This window comes from Orycteropus afer, unplaced genomic scaffold (assembly GCF_000298275.1).
Source record: "Orycteropus afer afer isolate SDZICR_OR568_19922 unplaced genomic scaffold, OryAfe1.0 scaffold00078, whole genome shotgun sequence".
Taxonomy (NCBI): Eukaryota; Metazoa; Chordata; class Mammalia; order Tubulidentata; family Orycteropodidae; genus Orycteropus; species Orycteropus afer.
In genome coordinates, this window is record NW_006921665.1 from 7,066,248 (window position 1) to 7,091,188 (window position 24,941).

General features: G+C 41.8%; 1 protein-coding gene across 1 annotated transcript; it reads left to right on the forward strand.

The window, feature by feature from the left end:
* Window positions 1–8,492: 8,492 nt before the first annotated feature.
* On the forward strand, window positions 8,493–24,572 carry CFAP298 (cilia and flagella associated protein 298). Its single transcript, XM_007941283.2, has 8 exons — window positions 8,493–8,667; window positions 8,720–8,866; window positions 12,831–12,998; window positions 14,863–14,930; window positions 16,625–16,783; window positions 22,024–22,155; window positions 24,054–24,149; window positions 24,462–24,572. Exons 2-8 carry the CDS (start codon window positions 8,728–8,730, stop codon window positions 24,570–24,572), a joined length of 873 nt encoding a protein of 290 aa, XP_007939474.1. The 5' UTR covers window positions 8,493–8,667; window positions 8,720–8,727.
* Window positions 24,573–24,941: the final 369 nt, after the last annotated feature.

The window sequence follows — 24,941 nt, forward strand, 5'->3', positions numbered from 1 at the left end:
CATTTACATCTTTGTAAAACTCATCATTTAAATTCTAGGATATAATTTGAATCAAATTTTTACATAAAAGTTGTAACAAAATCCTTTTTAAAATATCTCATTACCAAAAATATGACTGAAAATGTAATTTGGACATTTTAATATTTTCTTTCCCAAACTAGCCTGATTTACTACCTACCATTACACACCCCATCTCTTCAACCACTCACACACCACCCCACTGTTACTTTCCGCTCCAGCACCTTTATATACCTTTCTCTCTAGGAGAAAGTGCTTACAGTTGGAAACAGCATCTTTTGTGGTTACTGTCATGTGAATTGATATTTCAGCCCTCTCTCTCAAGCACTATGGCCTTATATGTAGGGAAGGCACATATTATCAAGTTTAATTAGAAATGTTAGGTCTAAACGTACTTTTTTCTCTCCATACAGCGAGGTATATGTTGTCCATTTCCCTCCCACACTCTAGTATTTGCTGCTTTCACTTTGGCATTTTGCTTTTCACAGGAAAAGCGGCAGCCCTCTGTGTTTTGAATTGGGCACATAGGGTACATACTCACTCCCCTCCAAAGGTTACATAACACATATACCGTGCTGCTTTTGGAGGCGATGCCTCAGATTAGCTGTGGATTTTGTCTCTTGCACTGCCAGCATGCAACTAATCCTGCTTTTATTAATTTTATGAAAAATTACACAGAATTTTTACAGAGCATAGTATTTTGATATCATTATGTAAACTCAATCAGAAAACTCCTAGTTGTTTTGTTGTCAGTTTAAGTTAAAATCATCTTTACCCATTAAGACTCACATTAACATTCCTTTTATATGAAGGCTTGTGTGTGTCTACCTGAATTCGTATATTCACATTTACCTTTAAAGGTGTGCATTGGGGGGAGTATCAGGAATAGAGTTTATGGCTAAGAATATGTAAAAGCACAGCAAACTGCATTGCACTTAAAACATAAGTAAATCTATTAGGAAAATAGCACTTTTTTAAATGCTCAAATGTTATCAAAATACTATATTTATAGAAATAATCCCCCCTCTGTTAAACAGCTAAGATTTGCTGTTAGAAATAACTCCTGTGAGTTTTATATTGTGGGTTGTTTTTTTTTGTGGGGGCGGATGGGAAGGGTCTAATCATTTCAGCAGTAGTATATTTTAAGCAGCAGTATTACTGTAAGCATTGTGCTTCAAATGTGAATTAACTTGTTGAAACTGTGGCTTTAACATCTGTGGGAATAGTGTATATGGTATTTGCTGTCCATTAACAAAATAATTCATGATTAGCTAAACTTCACTAGTGCAAATTAGTTTTGTGAGCAATGTTCCCTACTGAATATAAACTACTGTCTAAAATATACATATCATGCAGCAGCTCAGCCTTTATCAGGAAAATTATAGTTGGCAAGTTGCTGAAAATGCACAAAGTTAGGAAGTCAAAAGGTATGCTGCAAATAACTAGCCACTTTTCTGTGTATTATTAAAATATTTACCAATTCTGTTCAAAGCAGAGTGGAAATTAGACACTAAGGATCTCTTTGTGAATTCTTTGTTCTCTATAGTAGTTTGCAGATTATATGTAAGAATTTTATTGCTTATGTGGCACAGAATATTTATAACTATATACTTTATAGAAGTATTAAAGTCAGTGGTATACCTGCTGTATATATCCTGTGAAATGTGCTGTCATATAAAATAAATATACCTGTCTTTACCATGTTGGATACTTTGCTCAAAAAGGAAGGAGTTTTCTTAACCAGTTCTCTGATAGTTGGCATGCAAACATAGTTAACATATGGGGAATATAGGTTAACTCCTGTTGTCAACTCGAGTATTTTAACCCATTTATTTCACTTCTTCACATAATATTACACTAAAAGCAAGATTTTCTAAGATTATAAATCATTAAGAAGCCCATGCACTTATTCTGTAAGAGAGGCCTTCATTCAAAATCCTGTACCTTGAAAATGACACATGAAGCATGAATGATGATCTTCTTACCCATAGGAGCGGAAATAACTGGATGGGGTGGAGGGAAAACAGACTCATAAACAGCTAGACAAAGACAAAAAAACAAACAACTTGAGAGGCTGAGGTTTGTAGTTCTATGAGTACTGCCTTTTTTCATTCCTATATGATTGATTTCAAAACGGCAACCTTGATTACTAAATAACTGAATTATGTTCATTATTCTCTGATTAAGAAGTTATGATTCAGAGTAACAGACTTAAAGAAATTGCAATTGTAGCTTAACACACAGTTGTAAGAAATGATATAGAGAGATCCCATGCTACCCTTTATCCAGTTTTTCCTCAATGATGACATCTTGCAAAATTATAGTACAATATCACAACCAGGACATTGGCATTGATACAGCCAGGGTACAGAATGTTTCCATCACTATATAGATCCCTCATGTTGCCCTTTTCCTGCTACCCTCTTGTCCCAGTTTCCCACCTCCATGCTTAACCTCTGGCAACCAACAATTTATTTCTATAATACTGCCATTTCAAGAATGTTACATAAATAGACTGACATGGTAAGTTTTGGAATTGCCTTTTTCACTCTGCGTAAGTAGAGCTTCACCCAGGTTATTGCATGTATCAATAGTGTGTTCCTTTTTTATCGTTAAGTAGTAGTCTGTGGTGTGGATGTACCACACTTTGTTTATTCATTCACCCATTGAAGGACATCTGATGTGTTTACCAGTTTTGGGGTATTAAAACTGCTGTGGACATTCATGTATAAGTTTATTATCTCCAGCATTTGATGATGTCAGTATTGTTTATTTTATCCACTCTTATGGTTGTGTGATATTTTGTTGTTTTAATTTTCATTTCCCTAATAGCAAATGATACTGAACATCTTCTCATGTCCTTTGTCATCTTAAATTCACTACATTAATTTATATGGATGTCTGTCTTAGTTTTCTAGTAGTGCTATAACAGAAATACCACAAGTGGATGGCTTTAACAAACAGAAATTTATTCTTTCACAGTTTAGGAGGCTAGAAGTCCAAATTCAAGGCACCAGATCTAAGGGAAGGCTTTCTCTCTGTCGGCTTTGGGAAAAGTTCCTATTCTCCTTTCAACGCCTGTGGGCCCAGGGTTAATTGGAGACCTCCATGTGTCTTGGCATCAGTCTTATGGTTCTCAGTGAAGAGACCTCAGGTCAGAATGATGTGCTCCACTCCTGGATCTTCTTTTTTAGTGGTAGTGGGACTATCCTTCTCTGCTTGTTTCTCTCTCTTATCTTTTTAAGATAAAGGAATACAGGCCACACCTCAGGGAAACTCCTGTTACATTAGAACAGGGCTGTGACCTGAGTAAGGGTGTTGCATTCCACCCTTAATTCCCTTACAAATGACTGGCTGATCATATCAGATCACATCGTGGGGGATAATTGCATCATTACAAAACTACTAGATTACATCTTTACTTAACTGCCAAACCATGGGGAATCATGGCCCGGCAAGATGACACATACTTGAGGGACAATTTTGCTGGGTATATAATTCTTGGTTTGAAATTTTTTTCTTTCAGGGTTTTATATATTCCATCCCACTGCCTTTTCACCTGCATGGTTTCTGCTAAGAAATCAGAGCTTAGTCTTATTGGTTGCCCTTTGTAGGTAACGTTTTGTTTCTCTCATGCTGCTTTCAGGATTCTTTGGTTTTGGTTTTGGTGTTTGATGATGATGTGTCTTGGTGATTTTCTTTTGGGGTCTATCCTGTTTGGGATCTGTTGGACTTCTTGAATGGATATATTCTCATCTTTCATCATATCAGGGAAATTATTTTCCAACAAATCTTCCACTATTTTCTCTGTGGTTTTATTTGTCTTCCTATTCTGGAATTCTGAGTACACATAGGTTATTCCTCTTGATGGTATCCCACATGAATCTTAAGCTTTTTTCATTTTGTTTAGATCTTTTTTCTGATCGATCCCTTTCCAAAGAAGTATTGAGGTATTTGTCTTCAGTCTCACTAATTCTGTCTCCCATTGGTTCAGTTCTCCTCCTTTGCCCTTTCAATGTGTTATCTATTCCTGAAAATTTAGTGTTAATCTTTTAGATTTCTATCTGTAGATTTTGTATCATTTCTAATTCTTCATTTATTTTGTCATTTTGTTCTTGTATTGTCTTCCAAAATTGTTCTAGGGTTTTATCTGTGTTTCATTAATTTTGTCAGTGTTTTCTTTGATATGTCTTTCAATCCACTGAAGGTACCTAAATATAATTCGTTTGACTTCCTTATCAGGGAGTTCCAATGCTGCTGCTTCCTCCGGGATGTGTTCCGGGTCTGTATTCTGGTCCCTTGTTTCTACTGCTTTATCTTGCTTCTTTGTGTGGACTGTGATGGTCTGTTGTCTCTGAGACATTGTGTGACAGTGCTGTATTTATACTTAATTGGTGATTGTATGTTGGAGTGATTTGCCCAAGATTTTCATCGTTTTTTTTTTTTGGATGTATCTGAGTAAGCATGGTACTGTGCTTCTCTGTTTGCTAGTTGGCAGTGCTTATGCACTTACCATCTGTCTCCTGGTGGGTATGATAGAGAATGAGAGTAGGTGTAGAGATCTCTGTTAGCTGTTTGTAAAGAGCCGTTAAGGGTGAATCAAGCTTGTATTGGCTGTCATGTATCATTTGCCAGTTGGTGCAGAAGCGAGTGGTGGCCCTCTCTCAGTAGGTGGGGCTGCAGTAGGTACGGGTATGGTTGGGTATCATATGGGCACAGTTGCTATCTCCTGCTCAGACAAAAACAACAACTGAAAAACCACCAAAAACGTAAAAACAAAGGACAAAAAACACATATTGCATAAACACACAAGAAAAAATCAAAAGAGAAGGGAAAGAGGAAAGGCAATAAATGAGACATGATATTTAAGGAAATATTTTTAAAAGACAAAAAAAATACATAAATAGAAAAAAAAAAAACCCACAATATCTGGGGATGGGGAAATAAGAGAAAAGAGGTAAAGTAGGAGAATAATGAAGAAAAAGGAAGAATGCAAAAAGAGAAGGGATGGGAAGAGGCACAAGAAAGAAAGAAATGAGAACCAGGAAAAAGGAAGAGGCAAAAAAAGCCAAAACCTAGAACCTGGGAAGGGAAAAAAAATAATAAAAGTAAAAGCAATAACAAAAAACAAATCTGAGGGTGGGGGTGGCAGCACAGGGCACCCAGGCTCCATGAGAGCACACAGATTGGGATGGAATTCCTGCTAGCTCAGAAGGCGGGTGGAGGTGAGGGATGGCTGCACTTTCATTCACCAAGAGGGTGTGGGGTATAAGAGTAACAAGGAGAATATCGCATCTTTCCAGTCAGCCTCTAGTATGTCCGTGCTGTCCTCCGCAAGTGGAGCCTATTCTTTGGTCCCTGGAATCTGAACGAGGAACACTGTCACTTTAAATATCCAAAATGGCTGGACCCTCCAGACAGCTGAAAGTCTACAGTTCAGTTTGTCTCCTTTGCTGTTTCCTGTTTTAGTCATCAGCCACCAGTGCAGCCATCCATGCAGCTCTTGGCAAGCAGGGCCGATTTTTAAGTTAATTCTCAGGTCCTAACACCACTTGGAAATATTCAAACTGTCTGTGCCATCAGGATAGCAGACAGTCTGCAGTTCCATTTATCTCCTTATTCACTGTTTTCATGCAGGTTTTTCTATTAGTTAATCCACTTCTGTATCCTTCCTTTCAAAGCTCAGGGCTCCAGGATTATCTTCTGTGTCTATGTCAATTGGTTCCTCTTTTCTTTGTTGAAGAGGGTCTGTGTAGCTTGTTTGCCTATTCTACCATCTTACCAGAAGTCCTAGTGTAATTCTTCTTTAGATGTTTTGTAGAATTCCCTAATGAAACCATTTGGGCCTGGGAATTTATTTTTTGGGAGATTTAAAATTAGAAATTCTATTTCCTTAATACACCTACTTCTCACTTAGTAACTGCCTTGTTATGCAGCATTTCACATTTATGACAATAGTAAAAAATCTACTGTTTGACCATTTTGCTTATTAACAATGTACATCTGGCAGTAACGAATGCCGAGAGGCGAGAGTAAGTGTGTTGTGATGGTTATGTGTCTAGGTGGCTGGGCTGTGATTCTCAGTGGTTTGGCAGTTGTGCAATGATGTAATCATTCTCCATTTTCTCGTAATGCCAAATTTTACTTAAGAACTTGGTCTTTGGAACCTAATTATATACATGAAAGTGAGTGTAGTTATAATGACATTCAAATTGTTTTTTCCTATTGGAGAGGTCCTGGAAGTTTGTACTTTTCAAGGTATTGGTTCATTTAATCTGAGCTGTTAAATTTATTTGTGTAAAGTTTGCACCTACCCAGTGGCTCTGCGGGAGAAAGACCTGGAATTATTCTCCTGGATTACAGCCAAAAGAACCGTCTGTTGTTGTTATGTGCTGTCGAGTCGGACCCAACTCATAGGACCCCTCCTTGGGTTTCTGAGGCAGTAGCACTACAGAAGTAGATTGCCCAACCTTCCTACTGAGGAGTTGCTGGTGGGTTTGAACTGCCAGGCTTCTGATTAGCAGTCAAGGCACCATGCTACCAGCACTTGTATTCTGTCAAATGGGGTTGCTATGAGTTGGAAACAGCACCTACTATCATCACCTGGTGACTGTACAGTCTGTAGTAATACTGTTTCATTGCTGAAATTGGTAATTTGTATTTTTCTTCCCTTTCTCAGTCTTGCTGAAAGTTTTCCAATTTTACCAATATTTTTTCAGAGAACCAGATTTTTGGTTCATTGATTTTTCTCTATTGTTTCTTGTTTTCAATTGCATTTATTTCTTCTCCCCGGGCTGCTTCCTCCTATGCAGTCTCATTCTACATACAAGCCTTGGGCTGGCTTTGAGCATCTCCTCAACACCACACATGTCCCTCTGGGGATGCAGTTTTGCTGAAAAGGGCCAAAGTTTCAGGCATACAAAGTAGCAGTTGCCTATAATAATCAAATCAATTCATATACATCCCTACCCCTTGGAAGGAGATAACCAGGTAGATGCCTTTTACTATCTTAGCTTTGCTAAACCAGTTGCCAGGGCATTGATTCTCACTCACGGTGACTCCATGTGTGTCTAAGTAGTACTTACGGTTTTTAATGGCTGGCTTTTGTTTTGTTTCCAGAAGTAGATCCTGGGTTTTTTTCCGCGATGCCTGAGTGGACGCCAATCTCTAGCCTTTGGGTTAGCAGCACAATATGTTAACTGTTTTCACCCCCCTGGATTCCTCTTAGATTTGCTAGCTTCTTGTTATTAAACAAGTGCAAATACCACCCACTCTTTCAGGTATTCCCTAACTATCCAATCGAAATTGCCAATTATAGTATTTTGTTTTCTTTATATCTCTATTGGAATTTGCTTTGTCCATTCATTTTTGTCACTGACACTGTTGTTAGGCAGAAACATGGGTGGCCAGGCAGGTGAATGATTTAGCCAGAGGGAATTATAAGAACTGGTCAAGCAAGGAGGCACTTGACCAGAGCCCATACCAGACCCCAGCACATAACCCTTGCTTACGAAAGACCCCAGCACCTGACTCTTACTCACCAAAGCCCCCAACCATTTCCTGCCCACTATGTTAATGAAGTGCTTCAACTCTGCTTTCTACCCCATGCTAATGGGGTACTTTAACCTTATTGGTTCCTGTAACACATACCCTGCTCTCACTCCGGTCCTCTAAGAACCAGGAAGAAAATCACTATAAAAAACCCTTTCTTTCACCTGGGCAGCGCGACTTCTCTGGCCCCTCTCAGGGACCCGTGAACCTCTCCCGGGAGCGCAAAATAAAAACTTCTCTTTAACCCCACTTTTGTGCGTCCTCTTCTCCTTACTGCGACCTTAGAACTGTAAGACCATGTGAGCAGTGACTCTGGATCTGTCGCTGTGTCACGGGGCCTGGAAGAGGAGTGTATGACTCTGATGGCCTTTGATATGAATTTATTGGACGGATGGCTGACTGGCTACATATTTTTGGGAGACTCAACTGGGAGCAGCCGCTTTTACTACTCCAGATGAGGGAATACGAATCAGCAAAAAGAAGGGAAGACACTGCCCTCTCGATTGAGCAAACAAGAGCATTGCCTACAGCTCCGCACCTCCTCCAAGCCGGAAGCAGCAGGCAGACGTTTCCGGAAGTGAAGACTGCAGGCTGCCGAAATGACTGCTGGGATTTGGAGCGGAAGTGAGGGGGCCAGTGCAGGGTGCAGCCACCGTGGGGGTCTTTCACCCTACCCCTTCTCACCATCTTTTCCCACCAGACCTGGAATCTCGAGCGCCCAGGCAAGTCGACTGGGTGGTCCGCCCCCAACTCGAGGCTTCTGTTTGAGAATTTGTCTCAACAGCCACGTCCGGAAGAGGGGTCCCGCGAATTCTCTACAGGTGCCCGTCTGCACCAGCGGGCCTCAAGTTGTGTGTATGGATTGTTGTCTCTGGTAGCACCTACTTCCAGGAGTGTATTGAGGGTTTTCCTACCCTAGGGTTCTGACCTTGAGCTGGCGGCCCCTCAGCCTCTGTGTTTACTTGTTGCTCCTGACAACCGCCACTTCCGGGCGTGAGTTCAGTTCCCCACCCGCCCCCTTCCGTCCGGCTGACCCCTAGTTCTTACTTCCTGTCTCTTAAGCAGCGGTTGGTCGGTTGTTGCCGTTAGTCCTTCCCGGTGACTGTTCGGCTGTCCAGGCCGCGGGCCCCACATCCCGTACTCTCTCCAGTGACCAACATGGTTCTCCTGCACGTGAAGCGCGGCGACGAGAGCCAGTTCCTATTGCAGGCGCCTGGGAGCACAGAGCTGGAGGAACTCACAGTGCAGGTTACCCAGGTCTACAACGGGCGGCTCAAGGTGCAACGCCTCTGCTCAGGTGAGGTCTGGCGGGCGAAGCGTGGCTGTTGAAGGGTCACCTGTCTCCCCTCGGGGCGGCGCAAGTCTGAGGTGTCTGCAGGCGGGACGATCGAGCTGGGGCAATTAGGGGCCTGGACAGCTCCAGGCCTGGAGGGATGAAGAAATGGGGCGATCTGGGATTGACAAAATTCGGCAGGACATACAAGACATTCCCCGGCAGGCTAGGAGCGGGAGATACAAAAAAACAAACAAAACTCAGTGCCAACGAGTCGATTCCCACTCATAGAGACCTCCACTGAGTTTCCAAAACTGTAAATCTTTGCCGAAGCAGATTGCCCCATCTGTCTCCGCTTACAGACTGTTGCTGTCAAACTACTGACCTTTTGGTTAACAGCTAAATGCTTTAGCCACTACACCACCAGAGCTCCCTTAGTGTTTGTGAGGAGATTTGCAGTGGCTAAGTGCCTAAGGTATTGGACTGCTAACCAGAAGGCTTGCAGTTCAAACCCACCAGCCACTCCTCAGAAGGAAGATTGGGCGATCTACTTCCATAGAGGTACTGCCTCGGAAAGCAAAGGAGGGGTCACTCTGGGTCGAATTGACTCGAAGGCAGTGAGTTTGGTTTTAGTTTGGGGTTGAAATGGGAACCACCCCCACCCTGGGGTAAACCAGGGATAAATAAAGAGGCAGCAAACTTCTTGGAGACACACTGCAGAAGGTAAGGCTGATTCCTGGCACCCGGCTCTAGGAGGGCAGGGAGTGAGGCCAGTGTGCGAGTGTCTGGAAGCCAAGATTAAGGTACTGGTGAGTAAATGGTTGAAGTGAACAAGGTAATGAGGGAAGGGGCCCTAGGAGGAAGCCATGAGTGGGTTGAAGAGCATATGTATTGAATTAAACAAGTTGGAGAGATGCAAAGATAACCGGGTGGGTTCTTAAAAAGTGAATTTAATATTTTGAGACTCCTGAGGTAGAGCAGGACCTGGTGGTGTAATGCCTAAAGCATTTGACTGCTAACCAGAAGGTTGGTGGTTCAAACCCACCAGCCACTCCGTGGAAGGAAAACTGGGCAATCTACTTCCATAAATATTTACCACCTTAGAAACTGCAAAGGGGTCGGTAATGAGTCAGAATTCACTCGATGGCAGTGAGTTTGGTTTTCTTTAGTTTGGAGGTAGAGCATTTTCCTGTGGTACCACAACTGCCCTTCGAAGGTGAGAAGACATTGAGATAGCCTTGGTGTCCTTTTCACTTTTCCTGGGGAGAAAGCCTGACTTTCTCGAGTTTATTGGATTTCAGTATCTCTCACTGCCAAGGTTACCCTCCTTGGAACACACTCTCGAGCAGGACCGTCCAATAGAATGTTCTTTGGCTGTGGAAATGTACTCTGTGTTGTTCAATATAGTATCCATTAGCCACCTGTGACTGTTGAGCATTTGAAATGTGGCTAGTGTGATCAAGGAACTGAATTTAAATAGCCAAATGTGGCTAGTAGTTGCTGCATGGGACAGTACCGTCCTAGAACCTGACATGATGATACTCCAGGTATGGTCTAAGATGTTATTGTTTCTAACTCCAGGTATGGTCTAAGATGTTATTGTTTCTACATGTGATTTTTAGTCCACAGAGAACTCCATAAGGGTCATGGTTTCTACTTTTATGAAACATATGTATAAAAACAAACCAAAATTTCACTCATAACAAAACAATTTCAATATTCAATGTTACTTTAAAATTAAAGTCTTTGGGGAGAAAAGAGAAACAACTTCTTTTACTGTTAAAATTATGAACTGAAAATATAGTGCTGAATGTTAAGAGTCATGGGGGCATTGCTATTTCGGTGGTAGAATTCTTGTCATCTATGCAAGAGACGAGGAGCTCTGGTAGCATAGTGGCTAAGACACTTGCCTGCTAACCAGACGGCTGGCGGTTCAAACCCATCAGCCACTCCTCGGAAGGAAGGTTGGGCAATCCTACTTCCGTAGTGATACTGCCTCGGAAACCCAAGGAGGGGTCGCTATGAGTCGGGGCCGACTCGACAGCACATAACAACAACAACAACATGCAAGAGACGTAGGCTCGATTCCCAGGCAATACACTCCATGTGCATCCACCTCCCGTCTGTCAGTGGAGGCTTGTGTGTTGCTATATGATGCTGAACGGGTTTCAGCAGAGCCTCCAGACTAAGACAGACAAGGAAGAAAGGTCTGGTGATCAACTTCTGAAAATCAACCAATGAAAACCCTGTGGGTTATAGTGGCCTTATCTGCAACCAGTGATGAGAATGGCACAGGATCAAGCAGTGTTTTGTTTCCTTGTGCATGGGTTCATCATGATTTAGGGGCTGACTTGGCAGCAGCCAACAATAGTGAACTTAGAATGTATAAATTTATTCCAGATGTTGAGGGAGGCCAGTGCCAGTTGTGATTCAGGCAGGTACCTGTGCACCAGAAAGACAAGGGTGAATGAGACCAGCCCCTTACCCCCCAGATGCTTAGAGTCTGGTGGGAAAGAGACAATCAGCAATTCCATTCAGTGACACCATTTGTTCCATGTTGTTATGTGCCGTCAAGTCGGACCCAACTCATAGCGACCCCTCCAAGGTGGTATCACTATGGAGGTAGATTGCCCAACTTTCCTTCTGAGGAGTGGTTGGTGAGTTTGAACCTCCAGCCTTCTGGTTAATAGTCAAGTGCCTAGGCAATTTGCCACCAGAGCTCCCCTAGTATTACATTATTTCAGGCCAGGGGTGTTTCCACATACTGTTAGGGAACTCCCATACCCATGTGTTCCCTTCCATATTAAAAAAGATTTTTTAAAAAAGGAAAGAACACCAATTTTGTTAAAATGTACACTGGCTTTGGTGTGAATATATATGGAAAGTTCCCAGGTGGTGCATTCGGTTAATGTGCTTGCTGCTAACCAAAAGGTTGGTGGTGTGTGTCCACCCAGAGGCACTTTAGGAGAAAGGCCTGGTGATGTACTTTCAAAAAACTCAGCCAGTGAAAACTCTGCAGAGTATGGTTCTACTCTGACACACACACAGTTGCCATGAGTCAGGGTTGACTAGAGCAATTGGTTTTAGTTTTGGTTTGTATATGGAAAACGGAATAGGAAAAGTATAAAACCACACATTTGGATAGTGAACATGATACTACAAAGCCAAGGCCCTTGTCCTGTCTCAGTCACTTTTGAGGGATGTGACCTGCCTGAAATCCTTCCCAGTGAACAGAGTGGATTTATTTATTTGAGGGGCCAGTTGTGTGAGGCCTGAGATAACACGGCCATAAATTGGGGAGGATGGGGATGTGGACAGCTGTCTCACCCACCTCACAAGGTTAAATTAAATAGTAGAATTCTGTGAGAGCACTCAGAGAACTATAAAGCCCTATATGCATTCAGACTTTAATGAATATTTATATTGTACCTTCTGAATGCCAACCGGGAAGAGTTTCATAAACTCTTGCTTCTGTTGACTAAAGCTGAGTTGGTCACTCTTTGTCAAAGGTTAAGGATAGGTCTGGCACATAGTAAGTGGTAACTTGTTTTTAGCTCTGTCAAGTCAGCCCTGGACCCACGGCCACCCCAAGCACAACAGAACAAAACACTACCTAGTCCTGTGCCATCCACATTTTTGGTTGCAGATCAAACTTTTGTGATCCATAGGGTTTTCTAACTTATTTTTAGAAGTAGATTACCAGGCCTTTCTTCCAAGTGTGTCTTAGTGTGGAAGCTCTGCAGAAACAACACACAAACCTCCCCTGACAGAGAGATGATGGCTGTGCTTGAGGTGCATTGGCCGAGAATTGAACTAAGTCTTCCACACGGAAGACAAGAATTGTACCACTGAAACGCCACTGCCTTCAAAGTGACTTCTAAGTGTTTGTTAAATAAAGTAACAGCTGGGGAGCTTATCTCCTATTAGGGCATAAGGTGTGATGATGCTGATTGTGATACCTATTGTTTAATTTTCTCTTGTTTTTAAGAAATGGCAGAATTAGCAGAACATGGTGTATTTCTCCCTCCTAATATGCAAGGACTGACTGATGACCAGATTGAAGAATTGAAACTAAAGGATGAATGGGGAGAGAAGTGTGTACCCAGTGGGGGTTCAGTATTTAAAAAAGATGATATCGGACGGAGGAATGGACAAGGTGATGGAGCATTCTTCTATAGTATGCCTGAATATTACCAATAAAGTATGAATGTAGTCCTTGAAATTTAAAAATTGGCTTCAGTCTTCCTACATAAAAGTTACTATGCTATATAATTTGTGATAGAACCCTAAACTAGAATGAGCTAGATGGATAAATGAAGCTCATGCCTTCTTGCTCTTATTAAGTGACAGCTAGCTTTTAAATAGATGAACCATATGACATAACCATTTTTGTCGGTCAAAAATGGTTAAATATTAGCAGTCTTACATGATTCAACCTAATAGTTTTGGGGAGATGATGTTGTTATGTGCCATTGAGTAGTTTCCAACTCATAACAATCCCTCCTTGCATTTCTGAGGCGGTATCTTTATGGAAGTACATTGCCCAACCTTCCTTCCAAGGAATGGCTGATGGGTTTGAACTGCCCACCTTCTGGTTAACAGTCAAGTGCCTTAGGCACTGCATCACCAGAGCTCCTTTGGGGAGATAGTCATTGAAAATTTATGGGAGGTTGTATTGTGTATGGTTGCAGATACTTGGGTTTCTTTGGACATTCTGTGGGAAAGACAGCAGCGGATTCCATACAGCACCCCCCACCTCTTGACTCAAGGACATGCCTCTTTGATGCCAAGCCTGAGTCCATATTGGAGCACTCAGGAAACTGTCCTTACATCTGTGTTTAGTATATGGTTGATCATTTGGAATTTGAAGGGGAAAAGGATGATAATCCTTTTTTGATAGTGTATTCCTTTTATCCTGCTCCATTTAAAAAGCTATCATTAATCATTTCACAAACACTCATGTATCTACTGTCCCTAGCACTGTCAGTCATTTGAGAAAGTGAAGAAATTCAAAACTGTCCCTGCAAGGCCTTAACAAATACAAATATGTGTGTGTGTGTGTGTGTGTGTGTGTGTTATTTCCAGGAGCTCTGGTAGCATAGTGCCCAAGGCATTTGACTGCTAACCAGAAAGCTGGCGGTTTAAACCCACCAGCTACTCCTCGGAAGGAAGATGGGGCAATCGGCACATAACAGTGTTATTTCCTTTGAATTTTAACCTACGTAACGGTTGGTTGTCTTCCATGTCTTTTTATACCTAAACTGGTACTCAGTTTAGAGAATTTTTTTTTTTTTCCGGAAGGAATTGCATCAATGAGAAAAATAATATTTCATAAGAAGGGGTTAACAGTTTATATTTCATCTTTAAACAGATACTGTCTTAAATTAACCATTTTATTTCTAATACTTTCAGTGTCCAATTAATATTGTTCTTTATTAAGAATAAAAAGTTTGAGCTTGTCACATCTTCCTTAGATTTGCATGTTCCATGTCCCTTGTTTTTGCTTCTAAACTTTCAACTTGCTATTTTTTCTTCTTGTCCAACGGTTGGTAAACTATGGTTCACAGGCCAACTTCGGCCAGCCACTTGTTTTTGTAAATAAAATTTTATTGGAATGCAGCCACCTTGTTTGTTTGCATTGGTGCCTGTGACTGCTTGTCTGCCTCAGTGGCATAAATGAGCAGTTGCAACAGAGATTCAGTAGCCTGCAAAGCCTAGAATATTTATTCTCTGGCCCTATATAGAAAATGTTTGCTGACCCCTCTCTAGTTCAGTGACGTTTATTCTTTAAAGTTTTTGCCACTTCATATTAAGTGCCCTCCAGGTCTCTGCTGTCATGAGGCGATCATTACTTAATGCTTCACAGCCAGCTTTATGCTTCTGCCACCTAAAGCCCATACTTACTCTGTCATTCACTTACTCCCTGACATAGATAGAACTGATTGGGATTTTTAAAAAGAGTTTTAAAGAAATTATTTATTTGATGACTGTCTTTTCTTCCCACCCCCCCTTTTTAATAGCTCCAAATGAAAAAATGAAGCAAGTGTTAAAGAAGACTATAGAAGAAGCCAAAGCAATAATATCTAAGGTTAGATTTTTAAATGATACTGTAAAGCTTGTCTTTCAAAATGCAGATTGTAACTTCCAGAGTTAGTTGTCTCCTCTAGCTCCTGCCCCACTGACAGTTCCATGTCCTGCTTAAGCAGGGAAATCAAGGCCACCTGACAGGAGCCCTGCAGCTCTCCACCTCCCCACCCCTCAAAGTTATCTCCTGCTTCTCTTGACCCTCCCTTAGGACTGGGAGAGATCCATGTCTCTCTCATGCCAGGGCTCTCTCCCATCTTTGCTGCTGCCCCCGCATCTCCAGCTTTTATCTGGCTCTCTCCCCCTACTTAGAAGCCATGCTGTCTTCAGTCTCTCTCCTATGGGCTCCAACTGTTCTCTGTAAACGTACTCAGGCCTCTTTCCTTAGCCTCAAATTCCATGTAGCTTAACGTCCCCTCTTGCCCTCCTCCCTTCTCTTCTCACAGGCTTCCTGAAGGAGGGAGCACATTCCCTTTAAATGCTTAGCCCCCTAGGTTTCTTAGACCAGATTTTGGTTTCTTCCCTTCAGACATGGCTGCCACCAGTGACCCTCCCATCAGCAATCCTTTTCTTGTGCTAACACTTGGGCTCCTCTCTGTCTTTTGACTACATCCATGATCCTTCTCTATTCTTTTTCTCTTCTAGCTCTCCAATTGCCATTTTTTCTTTCTTTGCCTCTTACCTTTGGTATTAAAGTACTTTATCCTGGACCCTCTTCTCCTTCGCTGTTGGCCTTTTACCTATTCTGCCAAATGGCAATTCTGCCACTCTGCAGATAACTCACAAGCCTCTATCCTTTACCCCTGACATCTTCCTGGACTTGAGACCTGAATTTCCAGCTGCTTCCTAAATGGGTCTACGTGGATGTCTGACCAGCACTGCAAATTCACATTTTCTATAACTGACCTCATTGTTTCCTCACGTCTCCCTCTTTATTCTGTACTCAAAAATAAGCACTCCCTACAGACTTTCCCATTTCTATCAGAGGAAATGCCATAGAAGCTGCCATCAGTGTCACCTTTGACACTTCCCTCTCCTCCCCCACATGCCACCATGTGCTCCCATCTCCTCACTTCCACCACCACCAGTCTATTGAAGGCTCCCTATAGCTTTGCCGCTGTACTCTGCAGAGCCTCCTTATTGATCTTTACCACGTGGGTCTGCTTTACACCTACTGCAAGGTTAATCCAGTGTTTCCACCTTTGCCTAGAAAAGTCAGTTGCTGCCCATTGCTAACAGACAATTCAGCCTGTATTTCATGCCCATTCTAAAAATAGCTCCAATCTGTCCCTCTAGCTCTCTTCTCCTTCATGCCCCAAATATAGTTGTCTGCTTTTACTCACTCTTCCTGAAACACTTGGCTCCCATCTCCACCTATTATCCACATATGTGTTCAGGCCCACCTGAGATGCCATCTCCTACACTGTATTTGCTGATCCTGTCTCCCATCTGTGCAGATTGACTGGGTGCTTTGCATTCCCGGCACTCCTCCTCATGCTACTGCTGTTCTGCTTTTTCATGGAGGCTGCCATGCACCTGCCTCAGCCCCTCAGATGATTATGGTGGCTTTGGGAGCAAGAACTGTTTGATTCCCTCTTATTGCTCAAGGAGTATCTGGCAAGAGCCCTATACAAGAACTTTGAATTTTTGATGAATTTATTAGCTGCATTTTAGATAACGGTGTCTGTCTACTTTTAGAAACAAGTGGAAGCCAATGTCTGTGTCACTATGGAGATGGTGAAAGATGCCCTGGATCAGCTTCGTGGTGCAGTGATGATTGTTTATCCCATGGGGTTGCCCCACTATGATCCCATCCGAATGGAATTTGAAAATAAAGAAGACTTGTCAGGAACTCAGGTATGTAGCTCTTGGGTGTACTAGAAGGTGATATCATACCCCTAAAAGAACAGATACTCATCAGATTTGACTAACCTCCGGTGGGAGTAGTTTTTGCTTTATATACAGCTTTCCATTTTTGCTACCTCATGCTTCAGTGTGGAATTTTGGATTCAACAGAGGACCCTGGAAGGGGTTGTGGGTGAGGAGTTCAGCCCACATGTAGAGAGGTTGCAGAGAAGGTTTTTAAGTCTGCCCATCCAGAGTAACTGAGAATATTCCCATGTTTTTTGGCCACTGGGAAGCCAGACACCTAATTTGTAGCCTACTTCTACTGAAACATATTAGTACTTAGCATGGAATTTAAACCCAAGGATGGGTCACTATGAGTTGGGGCCGACTCGAGGGCACATAACAACAACAAGACCTACCCTTTGTTTCATCATATTTCCTACCCATATTTTCTTCATTTCTTAACCTATTGGATAGTATATATTTCTCTGGGAAAAAAAAAAATTGCCACTGAGTCAATACAGACTCATGGCAACCCTGTATGTGCACAGTAGAACTGCTTCATAAGATTTTCATGGCTGTGACCTTTTGGAAGCAGATCTCTAGGCCTTTCTTCCTAGGTTCCACTGGGTGGGTTTGAACCACCAACTTGTTAGCTGTTATTGTTGTTAGGTGCTGTCGAGTTATCTCTGACTCATAGCAACCCTGTGTGTAACAGAATGAAACACTGCCCAGTCCTGTGCCAGCCTCACCATCCTTGCTATACCTGAGCCCATCGTGGCAACCACCGTCAATCCATCTTGTTCCGGGCCTTCCCTTTTATTGTTGACCCTCCACTTTACCAAGCATGATATCCTTCTCCAGGGAATGGGTCCTTCTGACAACATAACCAAAGTAGATAGATGAAGTCTGGCCATTCTCACTTTCAAGGAACATTCCGGGTACACTTCTTCTAGGATAGATTTGTTAATTCTTTTAGCAGTCCATGGTACTCTCAGCGTTCTTCACCAACACCACAACTCAAAAGAATCAACTCTTCTTCGGTCTTCCTTACTCACGTCCAGCTCTCACATGCATAAGAGGCAGTTGAAAATACCATGGCTTGTGTTGGGTGCACTTTAGTCTTCAAGAAGACATCTTTGTTCTGCAGCACTTGAAAGAGGTCTTTTGCAGCAGATTTGCCCAATTCAGGATGTCATATGATGTCTTGACTGCTGCTTCCATTGGTATTAATTGTAAAACTGAGTAATGTGAAATCTTTGACAACTTCAGTCTTTTCTCTGTTTATCATGATGCTGTTTATTGGTCCAGTTGTGAGGAATTTTGTTTTCTTTATATTGAAGTGTAATCCATACTGTAGTCTTCAGTCTTCCTCAGTAAGTGCTTCAAGTCATCCTCACTTTCAGCAAGCAAAGTGGTATCATCCACATACTGCAGGCTGTAAATGAGTCTTCCTCCAATCCTGATGCAACATTCTTCTCCATATAATCCAGCTTCTCGGATTATTTGCTTGACAACAAATTGAATAAGTATGGTGGAAGGATACAACCCTGACGCACTCCCTTGATTTTAAATCGTGCAGTGTTCCCTTGTTCTGTTCAAATGACAGCCTCCAGGTCTATGTATAAGTTCCTCATGAGTACAATTAAGTGTTCTGGAATTCCCATTATTCTCAGTGTTACCCATAATTTGTTATGGTCCACACAATTGAATGCATTTGCATAGTCAATAAAACAAAAATAAACATCTTTCTGGTATTCTTTGTTTTAGCCAAGATCCATCTAACATCAGCAGTGATATCCCTCATTCCACGTCCTCTTCTGAATCCAGCTTCCATTTTTGGAAGTTCTCTGTTAAAATACTGCTGCAGCCATTTTTAAATTATCTTCAGTAAGATTTTACTTGCATGAGATATTGATGATATTATTCGATAATTTACACATTCTGTGGGATCACCTTTCTTTGGAATGGGTACAAATATGGATCTCTTCAGTCAGTTGGCCAGGTTAACTATCTTCCAAATCTCTTGGCGTAACCCAGTGAGTGCCTCCAGTGGGGCATCCATTAGTTGAAATATCTCAGTGGGTATTCCCTCAATTCTCGGACCTTGTTTTTCACCAGTTCCTTCAGTGCAGTTTTAACTTCTTCCTTCAGTACCATTGGTTGTTGATCATATGCCACCTCCTGAAATAGAAAACATTGACCACTTCTTTTTGGTACAGTGACTGTGTATTCCTTCTGTCTTCTTTTGATGTTTCCTTTGTCATTCAGTATTTTGCCCATAGAATCTTTCATTCAGTATTGCAACTAGAAACTTAAATTTTTTTCTTCAGTTCTTTTAATTTAAGAAACACCAAGCGTATTCTTCACTTTTGGTTTTCTAACTCCAGATCTTTGCACATTTCATTATAGTAATTGGCTTTGTCTAGTCAAGCTGCTCTTTGAAATCTTCTGTTCAGCCCTTTGACCTTTTCATTTCTTCCATTTGCTTTAGCTACTCTCCGTTCAAGGGCAAGTTTCAGAGACTCTTTTGACATCCATTTTGGTCTTTTTTTCCTTTCCTGTCTGTTTAATGACCTTTTGCTTTCTTCATGGATGATGTTCTTGATGTCATCCCACAGTTCCTCTGGGTTTCAGTCATTGGTATTCAATGCATCAAATCTGTTCTTTAGAGGTCTTTAAATTCAGGAGGGATATATTCAAGGTCATATTTTGGCTCTTGTGGACTTGTTTTAATTGTCTTCAACTTCAACTTGAAAGTGCATATGGGCAATTGATGGTCTGTTCCACGATCAGCTCTTGGCCTTGTTTTGGCTGAAGATATCAAGCTTTTCCACCGCCACTTGCCACAGATGTAGTCACTCTGATTCCTGTGTACTCCATCTGGCTGAGTCCACATATATAGCTGCTATTTGTGTTGTTAAAAAAAAGGTATTTGCAATGAATAAGTCGTCGGTCTTGCAAAATTCTGTTATGTGGTCTCTAGTGTTATTTTGATCACTAAGGCCATATTTTCCATTTACCGGTGATTCTTCTTTGTTTCCAACTTTTGCATTCCAATCACCAGTGTTAATCAGCGCATCTTGATTGCATGTTCAGTCCATTTCAGATCACAGAAGTTGGTGAAAAAAAATCTTCAATTTCCTCATCTTTGGCTTTGATGGTTGGTATATAAATTTGAATGATAGTTGCATCAAATGGTCTTCCTTTTAGGCATATTGATATTATCCTATCACTGACAATTTTGCATTATACTTCAGCACAGATCTTGAAACATTTTTTGTGATGATGAATGTCACACCATTCCTCTTCAGTTTGTCATTCCTGGCATAAAACCAAAACCAAACTCACTGCCATTGAGTTGGATCTGACTCATAGTGACCCCTCCTTGGGTTTCTGAGGCAGTTATCACTACAGAAGTAGATTTCCCAATCTTCCTTCCAAGGAGTGGCTGGTGGGTTTGAACCTCCAGTCTTCTGGTTAGCAGTCAAATGCCTTAAGCACAGTGCCACCAGAGCCTCTCATTCAGGCATAGTAGATCATATAATTGTCTGATTCAAAACAGCCAAAACCAGTCCATTTCAGCTTACTAATACCCAGGGTATCAATCTTTATGCATTCCATTTCATTTTTGGCAGTTCCAATTTTCATAGAGTCATACTTCATACATTCCGTGTTCTGATCATTAATGGATATTTATAGCTGTTTCTTCTCATTTTAAGTCGTGCCACATCAGCAAATGGAAGTCCCGAAAACTTTATTCATGTCATTAAGGTCGGCTTTACTCTTGAGTAGGCAGCTCTTCTCCAGTCTTATTTTGAGTGTCTTCCAATCTGAGAGGCTTATCTTCTGGCACTATATCGGATAGTATTTCAGGGCTATTCATAAGGTTTTCCAGTAACAGAGAGTGTTTCATTGCTATTCATAAGGTTTTCACTGGCCAATTCTCTGAGAAGTGGATAGTCTCTTCCTTCTTCTGAGTCTCTCCTAATCTGGAAGCTCTGCTGAAACCTGTCCACCATGGGTAACCCTGCTGGCATTTGCAACACCGGTGGCATAACCTTCAGCTTCATAGCAACATGTAAACCACCACAGGATGACAAACTGACAGACAAGTTCATCTCCCTTAGGTGTTCCAAACTTGTTGGCTACTAGTCAGAAAACCAGTCCAGTTATAGTCGGCTTGACTCCAACTCAAGGTGACCCCATGTGTACACAGTAGAACTGCTCCATAAGGTTTTCATGGCTGTGCTCTTTTGGAAGCAGATCACCAGGCCTTTCTTCTGAGGTACTTCTGGGTGGGTTCAAACTGACATACTTTCAGTTAGTTGAGCGCTTCCACTGAGGGACTCTTGTATACATGCACACACACACAGACGTGTGTGTGTGTGTGTTTATATATATACTCACTGTCGCCGAGTTGATTCTGACTCATAGTGACCCCTCCTTGGGTGTCTGAGGCAGTATCTACAGAAGTAGATTGCCCAGTCTTCTTCCAGGCAGTGGTTGGTGGGTTTGAACAGCTGGCCTTCTGGTTGGCAGTCAGATGCCTTAGGCACTACCCCATCAGGGCTCCCCTTCCATATATATATAATTTCTCTAAGCCATCTTAATTAGATGAATACACAAAAGCAAGCAAATAAAACAACAACTTTATACCTAAATTAAAAAACCCAGCAAGATTGCATTGTTCTTAACTATTGCATGGAAAACCAATTTGCTCTGTAAACTTTCACCCAAATCATAATAAAAAGTTAAAAAAGACATTGTAGTGTTCTTTCCTGATAGTATTGTAGAAAATCCACATAAGAAGGACTTAGTATTATGGGTGAGGGTACAAATGAGACAGTACACTCTTCATTTTCCAGAGCAAGAAGTTAATCGATCAGGGCATGAGCTGACACGCAGAACGTATGTACTAAAATCAGCAAGCGCAGTGAGTGAGGTGGGGAGAGCAGAGACTCCTAAGGGAGGGAAGGAGGATGCCTGCAGCTCTGTGCTCTGGGGTGGGAGTCCATGGCAATGTCGTTATAACCTTAAAAACCAAACCCACTGCCATTGAGTCGATTCTGACTCATAGTGACCCCCATTGGTTTCCGTGGTAGTGAAGATTGCCCAGTCTTCCTTCTGAGGAGTGGCTAGTGGGGTTTAAACCACCAGCCTTCTGGTTAGCAGTCAGATGCATTAGGCACTGTACTACCAGAGCTCCTTTATAACCCTTAAAGAGGACTCCTAACATTTGGTCCTAGGCAGAACTCAGTGTCATTAAAGAATCAGAAGCACAGCTGTGGTGGGCAGCTAAGGAATTAAGAAGAACAAAGAAGCTTGCAGACTATGTGGGAAAAAATGAAAAAACTAAAATTATCGTCAAGATTCAGCAAGTAAGTACTTTTGCTTTAACATTTCACTATTTTTTGTTACTTTCAAACTAACGAAAATTTACAGTAAAACTGAAAATTTTAAACTACTTGTGCTAATACTTTAATCTTCTTGGCTTGGAGTTAAAGTAAAAATGTCCTATTTATGCATACCAACTGTTGTTGTTGATGTTACGTGCCGTGGATTCAGACCCAACTCATAGCAACCCTTCCTTGGGTTTCCAAGGCGGTATCACTACAGAAGTAGATTACCCAACTTTCCTTCTGAGGAGTGGCTGGTGGGTTTGAACCGCCAGCCTTCTAGTTAGCAGTCATATGCCTTGGGCACGACACTACCAGAACTCCTATACATACCAACTAGAAGAAAATAAAGATTAATTGGCACGATCTACAATTTTAATTTGGAGGCGTAACTTGGGGGTATGCCATGTTGGAGTCCCTGAGTGGTACAAAGAGTTAACACTCAGCAGCTAGCCCAAAGGTTGGAGGTTTAAGTCCATCTAGAGGCACCTTGGATGAAAGGCCTGGTGATCTACTTCCAAGAAGTCAGCCATTGAAAACCCTGTGGAGCTCATTTCTACTCTGACACACTTGGGCTCATGATGAATTGGAAGTGACTGGATGGCAGCTATTTTATGCCATGTTAATTTCAACTTAAAAAAATAGGACTATGAGTAAATAAAAAATGATCCTTTAATTGAAAAGTACATCTGAGAGCACCGATTTCCAGCTTTTTCAAAGTAAGGAAGGGTTAGAGACATCTTAGGGATATAATGTAGAACTGTAGAACTCTAAGGCTACTTTATATAGTTTTATGCTATCTCCTAAACCTTTATAATTTTGGGGAAACGGATCCTCTCTGATGATCTCTGTTGAGAGCCTCTGGCTCTGAAGCATCCTTCCTTACCTGGTGGACTGCAGTGGCTGGCTCAAGAATGGCTGTGACAGAGGGGTCTTGGATAGGTGGGCATTTAGTCAGAAGGCATGGCTGAAGCCACTGGTTTCCCTCCCTCCACTGTAAGGGTGCAGAGCTACTTGTTGCTGAAGACCAATGCTGCTGTTAATGATTCTGTCTGGAAATTGACCTCCTTTTTATCTCTGAGAGTTGGCAAAGGCAGTTATAAAATATTTGATGTAACACCCAGTTGTCACTACAAGAGTTCCTTAATCAGTCTTAAAAGCTAGCAAGCTATCATCTAGATGCAACGATGGGTCTCTCCTCATCAAGAGCAAAGAAGAAAACCAAAATTAATGGAAACAATCAGTCCTTGCGACTGGTACACCATCCAGTCTGCGTCCTATACAGCTATGAGACCAGAAGAACTAGATGGTGCCCAGCTACCACTGTCATCCACTTGGAAGGGATGTAGGAAATCCTGGATAGAGAGGGAGAACAATGTGGAACAAAACTCAAAAAATCATTTGGAGGGAGAAAAAAAAAAAAAAGATGGTTGGGACTAGGTTTGCTGGTCCAATAGAGCCTGGTGGAACCACTGAGACTATGGCCCCTAGCTGCCCTTCAGGTCCGGAATTGAACCCACAACTGTGGTTTCTAGCCAAACAAAGTACAGGCATGTGAGTTAAACATTTAGCTCAAGTAGACATACTCCTTGGAGAGAACAATCATGGGAGAAAGAAGGGCAGCTTATGCACAGGGAGACAGCTCAGGGGGCAGGAGATTATGGAGGGATGGACACTGGGAAGTGGTACTATGGGGAGGAAGTGGGAGGGGAGCTGTTGCATTGTGGTAAACTGTGGTCAATGACATGAGACAAAGTATATGTGAACTGCTGTATGGAAAGTGAATTTGCTCTGTAAATCTTCACCCAAATCACAATAAATAAATTAAAAAAAAAAAAAAAGAGTGCCTTAATCCATGATTCACTCTTTATTTTTTGCAGCGAGGACAAGGAGCTCCAGCCCGAGAACCGATCATTAGCAGTGAGGAGCAGAAACAGCTGATGCTGTATTATCACAGGAGGCAGGAGGAACTCAAGGTATTAGTGACAGTGACATGTTTTCAGCAGAGCTAGCGCCCAGAACATACACTTCTTTGTCTTACCCATGGGCAATGGAGCAGGTGGGGGAAGTGAATTCTGTAGGATGTGGGGGGACTGGCCTGTCCAGAGCTTTAGCCCCTCTAGGGCCATTGGGGCCCTGCCAGATGTCCCCTAGTCTATGGCATTGGACGTGTCCTACTGGTGGGAAAGGCGGGGGAGTGATTGGAAGATTGGTCATGGATTCTTCAGTCTCTTTATGTGCAAAACACTTTCCTGGAATGCCTTCCTGAGTAAGACATTTATTTCCAGAAATTGGAAGAAAATGATGATGACTCCTGTTTAAATTCTCCATGGGCAGATAACACTGCTTTGAAAAGACATTTTCATGGAGTAAAAGACATAAAGTGGAGACCAAGATGAAGTCCACCTGCTCATGAAGCTTTCTAACTCACCTTTCTTTTAGGTAAAATAATTGTAATACAATAAAAGAGCACCCCATCCCTCCATGAAAGATGTTGAAATTTCTAATTTTCCTAGTTTTCCTTTTAACTTGAATTTTTAAAGTAAAGGTTATTTAAGGTTGTAGAACTTAATAAATATATCCTCTGAAGAATCTGCCTGAGTTACTTCTGTTTCTGTACAACTAATCTGAGGTTCTTCTTCAATAAAATATGCAAGATATAATTGTAATCTTTTTATTATTCCTGATTTCTTTGGTTTATATTCTCATGAGAGCTGTTGTATTTGAGGAAATAAGGAAGTACCTTTTCCTTCTCTGTACCTAGCATC